The sequence below is a fragment of the Globicephala melas genome, chromosome 1 (assembly GCF_963455315.2).
Source record: "Globicephala melas chromosome 1, mGloMel1.2, whole genome shotgun sequence".
In the NCBI taxonomy this organism is placed as follows: Eukaryota; Metazoa; Chordata; class Mammalia; order Artiodactyla; family Delphinidae; genus Globicephala; species Globicephala melas.
The window spans coordinates 33,349,945-33,364,594 of record NC_083314.1 but is presented as its reverse complement, the minus strand read 5'-3'; the positions used below and the strand labels follow the sequence as shown (position 1 = coordinate 33,364,594).

The window sequence follows — 14,650 nt, the reverse complement described above, 5'->3', positions numbered from 1 at the left end:
CCCAAGGGAAGCCTTGGAGAGGGCCCCAGTCCCAGGGACACTTGGATCACTATCGCTCGATTTGCCACATTGCTTTACAGATGCCTCAGGATCCTCCCTCCTCTGGTCACCACGAGGACCCTAAGGGCCGGCCATGTTCTCCTCATCTCTCTGCACAGCCCTCAGCTCAGTCCCGGGCACATTGTGATATGAATACACAGAGCAAACACGAAGGGAGCACTTGATCTCTGCCATGCACAAGCGCCTTACGCACATTAATAACCTAAGAGGTAGGCCACTAGTATGCCCATTTTACTGATGCTGAGACTGAAGCCCAGAGAGGTTAATTAACGTGCCCACAGTTATATGGGAAAGAGAGACCCAACTCATTTTCAGGCTCCTGAGTTTCTAGGTGAAACTTCCCTGAAACATTCATATAGCAGCAGAAATCTGGAGCCAGCTCCAGGTCTGGAAGGGATGGCTCAGAGGAAACACTGCCCCCAGCTCTGCTTCTGTTGAGCAATAGATGGCCTCAAAGTATTTAGAATTTCCCCAGAGTGAAGTAATGATTATAAATACCTTTATTACAATAGGACTTGCACTGCTTTTACATAAACTTTTGAAAGCACTTTCCTATCAAATCTCTTTTTATGTTCTGTGAAGAAGGCAGGGCAGGTGTCCTTTCTATTTCTGTAAAGAACCCAAAGTCCCGAGAGAGGGGACTTATCCAAGGTCACAGCATGGTGAGGGCAGGAACGGTGTCCGTGAGCTGGAAAGGCTTTCAGAATAGGATGGCGCCCGTCTTTACTTGTGGAAGAAGCCCTCCTTTTGCCATTTGCTCTTGGCTTGAGGCCTCTGTGCTCAGGGCCCAGGTCTCAGGCCCGGCACTGCCTGTACACCGGCCTGCCCCCTTCTTGGAGGCAGAGGCTGAATTGCCAGCACTCAGGATGGTGCCAGGTTGGCACAGGTCTCCTCTGCCTCAGTGGCTGCACCCTGCAAAGCCAGCTTTATGAAGGAGGACCAGCAGTTATTTCCCACCTAAAACACTTGCAAACACCAGACCCTAAAGTGAGCTTGCTCGGTGGGACCTGCCTGAGTAACTCTGTCAATCTGTCATAGAGAAACCGGCCCCTCCACCCAGAATGTGGCTGAAACCAGAGCCTGGGTGTCACAGCAGCCTTACCGCCACACCTGTAAGTCCAGGCTGAGCTGGGAGGGGGCACAGAATGAGACAGACAGTCCCCGGCTTCTCAGGAAAATGCGCAGTTGGGATGTCTGTACAGTAGTGCATGTGCACGCTTGGGAAACCCCCACCAGATGTAGGGGAATCCTAGAGGGTTGGCTGCCCAGCAGCTTCTTTTCTAGAAACTGCACATCCACATGGTTACAGCGAGACTCCCAGGGGCCATGTGCCTTTCTCCCCAGCCCCCACTTCCAGCTACATGATTGGACCAGCAGCAGAAGCCCATCTGAGTTGGGCCAATCGGAGTTCTTCCCTGAGAATTTGGATTTAGAACCGAGAGATCCCAGCAAGGTCTGGTTTTCTCACAAACAAGACGGATATAAACTTCAAGAATGTTGGTGCTGGCCATTTTCCTCCATATAGGCAAGGATACAGAGGAAGGCAGTCTGTATCAGGAGAAAAGAATGAGTCCAACCTGAAAATGAAAAGAGAAGGCCCAGTAGCATTTATACCCTTGGGTTCTCTGATACTCTAAGATTCTTCTAACAAAGGCACCATTTTTGCTTAGAGTTGGTTTCTGTTAATCGCAATCAATAAAAAGTTAATATAGGGCTTCCCTGGTGGCGCAGTGGTTGAGAGTCCGCCTGCCAACGCAGGGGACACGGGTTCGTGCCCCAGTCCAGGAAAATCCCACATGCCGCGGAGGGGCTGGGCCCGTGAGCCATGGCCCCTGAGCCTGCACATCCGGAGCCTGTGCTCCGCAACGGGAGAGGCCACAACAGTGAGAGGCCCACGTACCGAAAAAAAAAAAAATTAATATAGTACAACTCAGTTGTTCTCAACCAGGGGTGATTTTGTTCCTCAGGGAACATTGGCAATATCTGGAGCCATTTTTGGTTATCATAACTGCAACTACTCATCCTACAGTGCACAGGACAGCTCCCACAACAAAGAGTTTTTCAGCACAAAAGTAGATGGTAGCAAGGTGGAGAAACCCTGGTGTGACTGAATGTACCATGTATGTCTAAGGCAAGAGCATCATCATATAAAAGTAAGTTCTCTGGGCTTCCCTGGTGGCACAGTGGTTGAGAGTCCGCCTGCCGATGCAGGGGACACGGGTTCGTGCCCCGGTCCGGGAAGATCCCACATGCCGCGGAGCGGCTGGGCCCGTGAGCCATGGCCGCTGAGCCTGCGCGTCCGGAGCCTGCGCGTCCGGAGCCTGTGCTCCGCAACGGGAGAGGCCACAACAGTGAGAGGCCCGCGTACCGCAAAAAAAAAAAAAAAAAGTAAGTTCTGTGTCTCCATTTAAATGGTAATATTCTGGTGGTGAGAGTTCTCAAGCATTGAGAGTGAGAGGAGTGTGGGTTAGTGCAACCTCTCAGAAGAATCATTTAACAATACGTATATCAAGATCCTTAAAATGTTCACTCTTAGATCCAGTAATTGACTTTGTAGAATTTATTTGTGGTAGAAATTCTTAATTCAGAGATATACACAAATATTTATACGGAAGGATGTTCATTGCAGCTTTATAATGGTGAAAAATCTTAAATATCCAACCATTGCGTATTGGTTACATAAATTACGATACATTCGTGTCACAGAATAATATATGTAGCACTGAAGATTATGTTTGTAAAGTTTACTTAATAACAGGAAAATGCTCATTATGTTAACTGAAAAACAAGAATATAAAAATTTTGATACATATATGCTGTAGGGAAATGTATCAAAACATTAATCATGGTTATATCTAGAGAGTAGGATCACAGCTAGGTTTTGTTTTCTTAATTTTAAGAAATATTTTCCAATTTTTCTACAATGAAACATGTATTACTTTTATAATTAGGAAAAATTAATACCAAAAATGAATCCTAAAGTCAGAATTGAGGACAGTGTAGATTTATTCAGTTATCCAAAAATAAATATATACATCAAGAACCTTCCAGGTACCAGACATCGTGAACAAAAGACAAGGCCCCTGCCCTCGCTGGGTTTCTAGTAGAGAAGGGGAAGCAGCCTGGAGTTTCCAACCACTTTCAAATTCACCCTCATAGAAATCCTTTAAAAAGACTTCATTATTAATAGTTAAATATCTACCATTTATTGCGAGATTATTGTAGAAGTACTAGATGTCTTACAGTTTGGATCTCATGATCTCTGCACAACACCCCAGAGAAATATGGTCAAGTCTTGGTCAAGGTCACGTGGCTATTGGCAGTGGTCAGGATTCAAACCAGACCCATTTATGCTGTGAACAAATTACCTGTCCACTCTGCTCCCTTCCTCAGTGACTGAGCATTTGTGAGCCTGAACCAGGTGAGGTGGCAAATGGGGGTCCTCAAGGAGATTTTAGAAAGGGACATGCAAAGTAGGCCACAGACCAGGTATCAGGCTAACAGGCCAAGGGTCAGTTGTTTGTAGTGTCAGGGAAGGCGGCAGAGCCAGGGGTCAGCAACACTGTCACAGCGGTGCTTGAAGCATCCCATGGGAAGGAAGGATGAAAATCTCCCTCTTCCTTGGTGATGGAGAAGCCCAGGAGAGGTGGGAGTGGAGAGACTGGGAAGCCCCAGCAGTGAAGCTGCTGGCTTGTGATCAACGGGTTAACTTTGTGAACTGAATTAAGTAACAAGAGTGGATGCCTGGAGTGGAGCAACTTGGTTGGTTTGTGCCCAGGACAGAGGGGACGGTATCTGCACTTCCAACAGCTGGCTGACCGGGTAAAACACTTCCCTCAAAGCCCAGGTCACTGCGGTTGGCGGGGGCGTCCTGGCGCCTTCAGTGGCAGAGGCAGAAGTGGAGAAATACCAGGCAGCCTGAGCTGATTTCCAATCACAGTCTGGCTCCTTGGTTCAGATATTTTGTCCTGAGAGGCAGAGAAATTTCCAGGAAAAAGCCCCAGGCTAGGAACCCAGAGGCCTGAGTTGGAACCCCAGGTGGACCTCATATCAAAGGACCAGACCTTGTCACATAACCCCCTGAGCGCCCATGTCCTCAACTGCAGACAGAGAATCACAGAGCCCTCCCTGCCCCTCCCGAAGAAGCCAGTTCTCTTGGGGCCTTAGTGTCCCCTTCTGTACAGGGGAGGTGATAACAGCACCTCCTTCTCCCCAAGTAACACATAACACCCGCCCTGAGAAAAAGCCTGGCGCAGAGGGACTTTGCTGCTGCCGCTGCTGTTTTTAGGCTAATTTGAGATAGATGTGGAAGTGCTTTGAGAAACACAAAGCACTCCATGTTCAAATAAAAGGTGTTACTTCCATTCTTCCTTCTTCCCACCTGGGTCCTCAAAACATCCCTCTCCACACCAGGCAGCTGCATTACTCACCGGTACAATCACCCCAAAACCTGCCTTGAGCTCCCTCCTGCCCCATGTTCTCCCTAATCTGACCACCCCTTCACCTGGCTGACTCAGACCCCCTCCCCCTGGCTGACCCTGAAACCCCTCCCCCTGGCTGACCCTGAAACCCCTCCCCCTGGCTGACCCTGAACCCCCTCCCCCTGGCTGACTCTGAAACCCCTCCCCCTGGCTGACCCTGAACCCCCTCCCCCTGGCTGACTCTGAATCCCCTCCCCCTGGCTGACTCAGACACCCTCCCCCTGGCTGACTTGCTCCTGCCTGGCCCACAAAGCCCCGTTCTGCTTCCTCTGCTCTGGAAGCCTTCCCTGACACCCCCAGACTGGGCCAGGGGCTCTTTCTCTGGGCTTTGCCAGCACCTGTGCTGACTCCTAGCTGAATATGCTGTAATTTTCTGTTTTCACATTTTGGTTTTTTTTGTCTTTTTTTTAGTCTCTTGCCCTCACCAATTCCCCTCCCCTCCCCTCCCCACTCCCGACCCCCACCACTATAAGCTCCCCACGCACAGACAGGTGTCCAATGTGTCTTTGTGTCCCTGGTATCTGGTGAAGTCTAGGCATATGATTTTAGGCTCAGCAAATGTGTATGTATTTGAATGAATGGGTAAATAATGTATATGAAATCACTCTTGACAGTCTTAAGAATGATTATTTTTAATAGTTCATTCCACAAATACTCATCGATCACCTGCTATTCTTTGCAAAACCTCTCCTAGGTGCCTTAGGCAATGCACATGAGTCCCTGCCCTCAAGGAGTTTGCAGGGGAATGGGAGAAGCCCTAGTGTAACTTTATTCCCTACACACTTCAATAGCATATATATATTAGCATAAAGATGTGCTATGAAACAGGCCCAGGTGACATGTGGAAGTACAGTGAGGAACAGCTCTGCGGTGGTGGTGGTGGGGGGTGGCTTCGGGAAGGCTTTCTGAAGGAGTGGGTGGCTTGAGCACTGCCTGTCAAGGAGCCTCGACAAAACCTGTGGCAGGACCTAACCCTCCCCCAGCCCTGGCCCATTCAGTCTCACAGCCCGGCCCTGCCTCCCTGAAGGCGGCCAGCCCGCCTCAGCTCCCTGAGGCAGCCACCCCGGGACCACAGGGAGCCCTTGCCTGAGACCTCTGAAGTGCCCCCTCTGGCCAGGGCCTCAAGGCCAGCAGAGGCAGAAGTTGGTGGAATAAGGCTTTGGAGATACCAAACCCTGGCCCTGCCACTCACCACTGTGTGGCCTGACATGTTGACTTTACCCAAGGCTCAGTTTCCTCATGCATAAAATGAGGGCAACAATTGTAACTGGTGAGATGGTGACACAAATGAAACAATACATATAAAGAACCTGAAACATTAAAAAAAAAAACTCTAGGGCTTCCCTGGTGGCGCAGTGGTTGAGAGTCCGCCTGCTGATGCAGGGGACACGGGTTCGTGCCCCGGTCCGGGAAGATCCCACATGCCGCGGAGCGGCTAGGCCCGTGAGCCATGGCCGCTGAGCCTGCGCGTCCGGAGCCTGTGCTCCGCAACGGGAGAGGCCGCAGCAGTGAGAGGCCCGCATACCGCAAACAAACAAACAAACAAAAAAACCTCTATAGGGCTTCCCTGGTGGCGCAGTGGTTGAGAGTCCGCCTGCTGATGCACGGTACGTGGGTTCATGCCCCGGTCCAGGAAGATCCCACATGCCGCGGAGCGGCTGGGCCCGTGAGCCATGGCCGCTGAACTTGCGCGTCCGGAGCCTGTGTTCCTCAACGGGAGAGGCCGCAACGGTGAGAGGCCCACGTAACCAAAAAAAAAAAAAAAAAAAAACACCTCTATAAATGTAACCTCTTTTTACCTCTAGGATCCATCAAACTGCAGTACTTCTCAGGCAGGGTGGGTCTCTGGGCCTAATGGGTGTGTCACTCAGACATCTTACAGGCCCTGCCCCTCCCTCTGGTCTTCAGGTTTTTCCTGGGATCCCAGGAAAATGATGCAGGTTAGCAAAGCCCAGACCTCCTAAATTTTACAGGTACATTTAAGAATCTCTCCCATCAGCTGGTCAAGAATTAGCCTGTAATTAGACTGTAGATGTCTGAAAAGAGAGAATGGTCCCATCTGAGCCTCTGAGCCTGTGAAGCACAAGAGGGCAGGCGGAATTACCCCAGATGAGGAAACCAGGTCTGGAGAAGGGAAATGACTTGGCCAAGGTCACACAGGGAGCTAGCAGCACAGTTCAAACCAAATCTACTCCTGCTTCTACCACGTAGAGTTACTATCTAACAGGCTTGATGCCAGGGCTGAAGGCCCCAGCAAATACAAGTCACACCTAGAGCCACACTACCTAACTCAGGGATTGGTTAGGTTTGGGGGAGATACTTCTGGGAGCTAATCAGAAATGTCTAAAACCCTCAGCAAATAGATCTAGCTCTTAGCTCTGCAACTTAAAGCCCTGAGACCTTGAGCATGTCCCTTTCCCTCTCTTGGTCCCCTCCTTCCTCCTTGTGGAATGAGGCAATTTTCCTTGAAGTCCCCAAGATGCCTTGTCCCCTGACTCTCAGGGGCTCCCAGCATTCAGAGGAGGGGGTGTAAGGCCAAGTCTCCAGCCTTGATCTCATTCTCTTTCAAAGGACACAAGCCTTAGGAATATCTGGCCATTCATCCTACTCCCTGCCCCACCCCCTTCCCCTGCCTCCTGCTTCCCAGATGGATCTGTCCCTAGTCCCCTGGTTGTCAGTGCTGCAGCTGGCTGGCGGGGAGGGAAGGAAGAGGCCGGATTCATAACAGCCTTGCCTGTATCTACCAAGTAGATAGATACCCCCACCCACCCCATTCACTCTGCAACTGTATCATCTCCAGTCACCCCTCTCCTCCCTGCACCCCATGCCCCAACCACAGGAGCCTAACAGATTCCCAGGTCAACAGCTCCTTGCAGCTGGACCCTTTGCTGGGGGGATGGGAGCCCTCTGAGCTGCACATCTCAGGGAGAAGACGACTTGGACCTCTGCTTACTGGGTCTCCTCTCTGTTCCATTTGTCCCTGTGCACGAGGTTGGTAGGAACAGTCACAAGTCACCTTGCCTGACACATTAAGGATGACGCAGAAGCCCAGGAACGTTCAATGGCTTGCTCAAGTTCAGGGTAGGAGCAGGAGGGGGAATTTGCTCACTCAGTGTCTGGGAGGCACTTGGCCAGGACACCAGGCCTCCCCTGTACCCACCCCACTCCCGCCATAGCCTCACCCAGTATGGTGGTTGGGTAGATATGGGGGAGGGGAACTCTGTCTTCTAACTCAGTTTGTTGTGCAGATTCAGGGAGAACTCCAATTTCAAAACTGCCAGTGAGGCGTGGCAAAGGGGGAAAAGATAAAGACCACACACCCTAAAGAAAGGAGGCTTCAGACCCACTGATACACTCCCCGAGCCCCCTGCCAGCTCCCAGAGCCTGACACAACACCCCCTCCTACTGAATCTTTAATTAAAAGAACCAGGCTTACATGGGGATGGGTGTCAAGCTACATAATTAATCTGCACCAGAGACTGCCCCTCCTGGAGGGCTGAAACAGATCAAAGCTCCGTCTGTGGAGCACACACTCTCCAGGGGAGCCAGAAGCAAACAAAAGATTTGGAAAACCAAAAACATAGATGAGGAAAAAGAGGAGAGTTGGGAGTGAGGGAATGTTTGAGGAATGCTGGACAAGAAGGGCACAGGGCTCCAGGCCACGCTTGTTCCCTTGTGTCTCTCTTCACCCCCGGCCTCAGTGACAAGACAGTTGGTGTCCTCAGCTCCAGGTCACTGCAGCGAGCCCCCTGTCTCTGTCCACCTGACCCAAATGAAGCTCCCTCTTATGACTTTCTTTCATCTCTGTTCCCAGTAACTTACAACCCTCCCTGACCACCCACCTTCTCTTTCAGGCTTCCAAGCCTTTGCAACTGCTGCTTCATCTCCCTGGAGCGTCCTTGGGTTGGGTTTTTGTCACCGGCAATCAAGAGTCTAACGTAAGAGAATGCTCACCTGGGGGCGTGGAGCAGAATGGAGAGTTGTTAAGTGTGTGCACTTTGGAGGGAAATTGCCAAATTCAAATCCCTATGCCACCATTTGCTAGCTGTGTGACCCTGGGCAAGTCATTTAACTTCTCTGTGCCTCAGTTTACTCATCTGTCAAATTGGGTTGTAACAGTACCCAACTCACAGAGTTGTCATTAATGAGTTAGTATCTGTAAATATCTGATTAGAAGGATACACCATGTAAGCACAGGCCGTTATTACCGCTATGACCACACCCCACTGGATTGACAGGCAAGGGCTCCTTTGCAAAGTAGATATGCGAGTTACTCATTCAGCCAGATGGGCCATGCCTGGTTCTGTAACCACGGAGCATCCCCTTGTGTGTTGTCCTCCAAGGTCACATCTAAGAGTGGGAGGACTGGACCACCAATGGGGGAGGAGTTAAGTGGGAGAGGACTGTGGACTGAGAGAGAGGGGAGGGTTGGGGAACAAGGGAGTATGCACATGGGACATCTAGGAAGTCCTTGTCTTCCATGTAGTACCAGGAAAGGGACACCCGCAGGCTCTGCAGAGGACAGGGCTGAGCTCTGGTCTCAGCGATCCTTGCAGGGGGACTTCTAGCCCCCTGAATGCGGCCTCCTATCCCCACAGCAGCTGGTTTCCTCCTAAAATGTCTTAAGTCAAATATACCTCGGCACCAGAAGATTAATTTATCTTCAGAGCTCCCCTTTGGTCTATTGGAGGTATTCACATTCCTCCGACTCTCATAACTTTACTCTGTCTCACAAGAACTCAGACTCCTGGCCTTATTTTGCAAATAGAGCATTTGTCCCCCATCCTTTACCTTACAAATTACTTACAAATTTGCTCCTCCGACTGAGCAAAAACATTTTAATCTGCCCTGTATAGGAAGGGAGGGAGGCAAGTGGGGAATGGGGTAGGATGAGGGATAATTACATACATTCTGCTACATGAAAGAAGGAACAGCATAAAGCTTTTTAAAAATAATTAATTAATTAATTAATTTAGGCTGCATTGGGTCTTCGTTGCTGTGCGTGGGCTTTCTCTGGTTGTGGCCAGTGGGGGCTACTCTTCGTTGCGGTGTGCAGGCTTCTCATTGCAGTGGCTTTACTTGCTGCGGAGCACAGGCTCTAGGCACTCAGGCTTCAGTTGTTGTGGCACGCGGTCTCTAAAGCGCAGGCTAAGTAGTTGTGGCGCGTGGGCTTAGTTGCTCCGCAGCATGTGGGATCTTCCCGGACCACAGCTCGAACCCGTGTCTCCTGCTTTGGCAGGCGGATTCTTAACCACTGCACCACAAGGGAAGTCCCATAAAGAATTTTTAATGTGCTGCTTTTCCCAGTGAATTAACACAAACAATCCCTCTCTCCTATCTGGTACTCAGTAAATAAGACAGAATGACTGTCTTTCCTTGCTCTGGTAAGTCATAAAGTCCATGCAGCCAAGTCAGCAGTAAACCTAGTTTATATACAGTTTTTGTTTTGGGACCCCAGGCCAAGGTGAAGAAAATATTTGTTGAAAAGAAGTGAGAATGTTCATTCACTGTCTGTGTTTGGTAGCGGGGGGGGGGGGGGGTCTACCTGGCTTGGTGTTGGGAACTGAAGGGTGGCCTCCCTCTCCTCCAAATGCAGTTCTCTGGTTTCCAGACAAACCAGGGTTAGGCTACCCATCCTTACGTGGGACCCCACAGGCAGCTCCAGTGAATGACCGCGATGTGGGACCTCATTCCAGCTGAGCACAAAAGTGTGCAGGAAAGAAGGGGAGATTCGGGCAGGACAGGTTCTGGCCTCAGATGGGCCCTGCTTTACTCATTACAGATATTTCAGGCTCTCCCTAGTGCTGTGACCGGTCTGTCTGTCCTTGGTTCCACAGGGGAATCGCACACAGATCCTGGTTACTACTTGTACATTGAGCATGCTGGGAGATTCTAGGGACAATAATTTCTGAGTAAATTACCTAAGTGCAGAGGGTCTAACATGGGAGCTAGGAGAGCACAGAGCAGGGACAGGAAGTGGGAATAAGTGATTTGTACATTAATCACAAAGCAATCAGTGGATGACAAGGGGCCCTGGAGCCACTGGGTCTGTCCAGCTGGACTCGACAGAGGGAAAGGTCACACTTGCTCCATCCATCACCAAGACACCCACATACCTGGCTTCCATGTGCCCAGGCCTCCTATTTCTGGCTCAGCAGAGATGCTGCTCTGACCTGGCTCATTGTCCTTGATCCTCTGGGCCATCCCAGCATCCACATGCCCTGCCACACCTGGCACAGGCCACGGGGTCCCCTTGGCCAGCACAGTGCAGAGGAGGGCATGGCTTTGGCCAGTTAACCTTTGTAAGGCCAACTGGCCCGAGGCAGGGGAACGCAATCAGTCTCACAGGTTGCATCAGACCGAAACTTTCCGGACCACCCAGTTCCAGAAACTGACCTGGAGACTTTCCGGACCACCCAGTTCCAGGAACTGACCTGGGGACTTTCCACCCGGCCCAGGCTTCCCGCCTTTCGAGGGGCGGGACTAACGGTCCCAAGACTGATGCGACCGGCACCAGATATTGCCAGGATACCCGAAAAGACCACCAAATAAGGAATACCCTGCGCCTCCCGGATTCACCACACCCCTTTCCCTTCTTCCCCTATAAATTCTGCCCAAACCCTCGCCCGGGCGGGACTTCTCTGGCCCCTTTCTCTCGGACCAGTGAACCTCGCCCGGGAGCGTTCCCAAATAAAGCTTGTTTAAGCGCTCCTCCGTTTTTGGTGCCGTTCCTTACAACCTTTAGGAAGCCGTATTGGGGGCTGGCCCTCCTCAGCTCCCGAAGTCTGCATCCTCCTCTTCCTACACCTTGTATCTTCCTGGTTGTCACGGGGCAGGGAGAGAGGGCACATTTCCCACTGCTCTGCCACCAACTCACTCTGCTGATCCTCCCCAGCTTCCTCCTTCTCCTGTCAGGTCCATCCCTACCCCTCAGTCCCGGACAGCACAGAGGACCCTGCTGGAGGGAGCTCCTTGCCTACCTTCCCCAGCTCCTCTCTGACTGGAGAGGAAACCAGGTCTGGAGAAGGGAAATGACTTGGCCAAGGTCACACAGGGAGCTAGCAGCAGAGTTCAAACCAAATCTACTCCTGCTTCTACCACATAGAGTTACTATCTAACAGTCTTGATGCCAGGGCTGAAGGTCCCAGCAAATACAAGTCACACCTAGAGCCACGCTACCTAACTCAGGGATTGGTTAGGTTTGGGGGAGATACTTCTGGGAGCTAATCAGAAATGTCTAAAACCCTCAGCAAATAGATCTAGCTCTTAGCTCTGCAACTTAAAAGCGCTGAGACCTTGAGCATGTCCCTTTCCCGCTCTTGGTCCCCCCCTTCCTCCTTGTGGAATGAGGCAATTTTCCTTGAAGTCCCCAAGATGCCTTGTCCCCTGACTCTCAGGGGCTCCCAGAATTCAGCAATGCACATGAGTGCATTGCCCTAACGTCTTGGGTCCCAGGTGCAGATCAATTTTTTTCTGACATTGTTTTCATGGCAAGTGTGTTACGCCGTAAAGGGCATTTTCATTTGAACGGGAGCACTGTCTTTGCCCAGATGTGACACTTGGCAGTGGATCTCAGCAGTGGTGACGGTCTGGGGGAGGAAAGAGTCTTGACTATAAGGGCTGATTCATGGTTCAAATCCACAACTCTGGATTCAGACCCTGGGTTTCAATCTGGCACAACAACTTCCTAGCTGTACAACCTTGGGCCAGTCATCTAACCTCTTAGTTGCTCATCAGTAACAGGTATAAACATACCCACCTCACAGATCAAGGAGAGGATTTAATAAGTGTATATTTTAAGAACCTGGTACAAGTTTGAAACTGCTCCCCTTTGCATGGTAAGGCTGGTGTTTCTGGCATTGGAGAGGGGGTGAGGGGAGGTTGAATCAAATTGTCCTCTGAAGCTGAATGCCAGGAGGGCAGGTTATTTTAAAGGTACTTGGCCCCAAATATCTATAGCACAGCACCCCTCTGGATTTTCACCATTATAGTCATTTTTCAGGGGAAGCATCATTGTTCCCCTAGGGTCCTCTTTTGAGATGTGAAAATCCTTGGGAAGTCAAAGTCACTAATACTGTACCGTGAGAAGTTGAATCAGATGATTTTGTTTATTTCATTGGAGAAAACACAGGGTGCCCTGCAGCTCAGAGTCCAGAAGAAGCAAGGATTGTCCCAGCTGTGGAAGGCACACTATGTGCCAGGACCTGAGCCAGGCACTCGCTTACCCATGACTTCATTCCACTCTCACGACAACTCTCAGAGGTAGTTATTGTAAAACGGTAATTTTTTTTAAAGGTAACATCAAGATCTTTGTACAAATATAAAATTAACACATGTCAATGATATCATTTAACTCATCAATTAATGAGGGATCTAGCAAGATGTTACAATTGCTCAAAAGAGAATCCAAAGCGCAGATGTACATAAGCCATCAGGAATGCTTGCAATTAATTTACTCAACAGACACAACATTGGTCAATATCCACAGGGCAATAATCCACTGCATGTCCACTGGATACAATTTGTATTTTTATTGGCAAAATCATTTGTACTATGATCAGTTTTCTACAATTTACAGAGTGGTAAAAGAGCTCAAAGACAATGAAAGGCAAAGATAATCCAAAGAGAAACTACACAGGACACCCAATAACCTTTTTTGCCCATTTCAAAGTCTTTCACAACTTTTCCTAACATGATGACTATCCTCCTTTCATGACGAAGCAGAAATGACAGAGACGGGCACAGAAAGTGGGAAGGGAAAAGCCATCTAGTGCCAGCCCCATTGGAGTGCTGAGGAAGTCCATGACAAAGATGTCACATCTGGGATGAAATTAGGAAAATAAGAATGAGATAACTTTCTCATAAAGCTATAAGATTTTATTCAAAGGACCATCCTTTATTAGAGATTATCTCCTTCACACATTTGTGGCATTAAAATGTACTTTCCTTTATGAAAGGATGGCGGTAATATATGGTAGCAGTAGTTGTTCTTTTTTTTTTTTTATTTATTTGGCTGCGCTGGGTCTTAGTTACGGCACACCGGATCTTCGTTGCGGCATGCAGGATCTTTTAGTTGCGGCATGCAGGCTCTTAGTTGTGGCATGCATGTGGGATCTAGTTCCCTGACCAAGGATTGAACCCTGGTCCCCTGCATTGGGAGTGCGGAGTCTTAACCACTGGACCACCAGGGAAGTCCCGAGTAGTTGTCCTTTTTTTAATGTATGTGTTTGATGAAATAAAGGCTGGCAACCCTATGTAAGTCCCCATCTTAAAAAAAAATGTCAATTTTTATTGCTGTGCTTTATTTTTAATTCCATTCATCTGTGATAGCCAAAATTCTGGAAATGCTGATCCTGTTCACAATTCTGAAATTTTGTGCTGTAGGTAAATTCCTTAAAGGATGATTCCTGAGCAATACTACCGAGGTCCCCTAACCTATCAGAGTTCTCCTTGTAGTGGAGGATGGGAAGCTGATTTGGACAGGGCATCCAGATATGAGGCTGAATAGAGAAGGAAGAAGAAAATGATGACCAATGGTCTGACTCCCAGGGATGCCAGAGGGGGGTTAAGATGGAGGAGAGCTAGGAAGTCACCTTCCCTGGCACTGGCCTCAGAATTCATTCTGTGCGTTGTGCTGCAGGCCTGTCAACAGCCTTTACCTACACCATCCTCCCTGCCCGTAGCAGAGAAATTTTTGAGGCTCAATAAAACCTGGCCTATGCTGGATGTGGTCCAGGAAGGATAGGCAACAGGGCTTGGGACCACCTCCCTTCTGAGAGCCCACCCTAAGGCCTAGGGTATAGGGATGTAAGCAAAGTAAGGAAGGAGAGGCGTTACAGACTTCTGAAGCCAACGACTGACTAGACCTGGAGGACTGGAACAGAGATTTCCTGGCATGTTAGATATTAACATTTGCAGCCTGGTTTTCAACTCCTCCATATCAGGAGTTTCCTTGGCAAAGCCCTGCTGCCTCCCCCACATTTGCCTGCCCCACTGCTACAAGTCGGAAACAGCAGAGGGACTGCTTTTAAAGGCACGGTGCTGCCCTCCAGAGAGCAAGACGCCCCGGTGGCCCCTCCCCAAAGATCAGGGAGGGCAGGCGCTGGAGT

The 14,650-nt window shown here is 49.8% G+C and overlaps 1 protein-coding gene across 6 annotated transcripts in view; it reads right to left on the bottom strand.

Moving 5' to 3' along the window:
* Positions 1 to 7,200: 7,200 nt before the first annotated feature.
* MDM4 (MDM4 regulator of p53) overlaps positions 7,201 to 14,650 on the bottom strand; it is a 56,924-nt gene continuing 49,474 nt past the window's right edge. For 4 of the 6 annotated variants that reach the window (XR_009560620.1, XM_060291564.1, XM_060291668.1 and 1 more), the window contains one exon: positions 12,631 to 13,361. Coding sequence is in view for 4 of the 6 variants with exons in the window: in XM_060291564.1 (XP_060147547.1) it covers positions 13,309 to 13,361 (53 nt within the window). In the remaining 2 variants the exon portion in view is untranslated. Of the gene's footprint in view, positions 8,496 to 12,630; positions 13,362 to 14,650 lie in introns of those variants that run through there. The other 2 variants (XM_060291616.1, XR_009560575.1) reach the window with 2 other exon arrangements.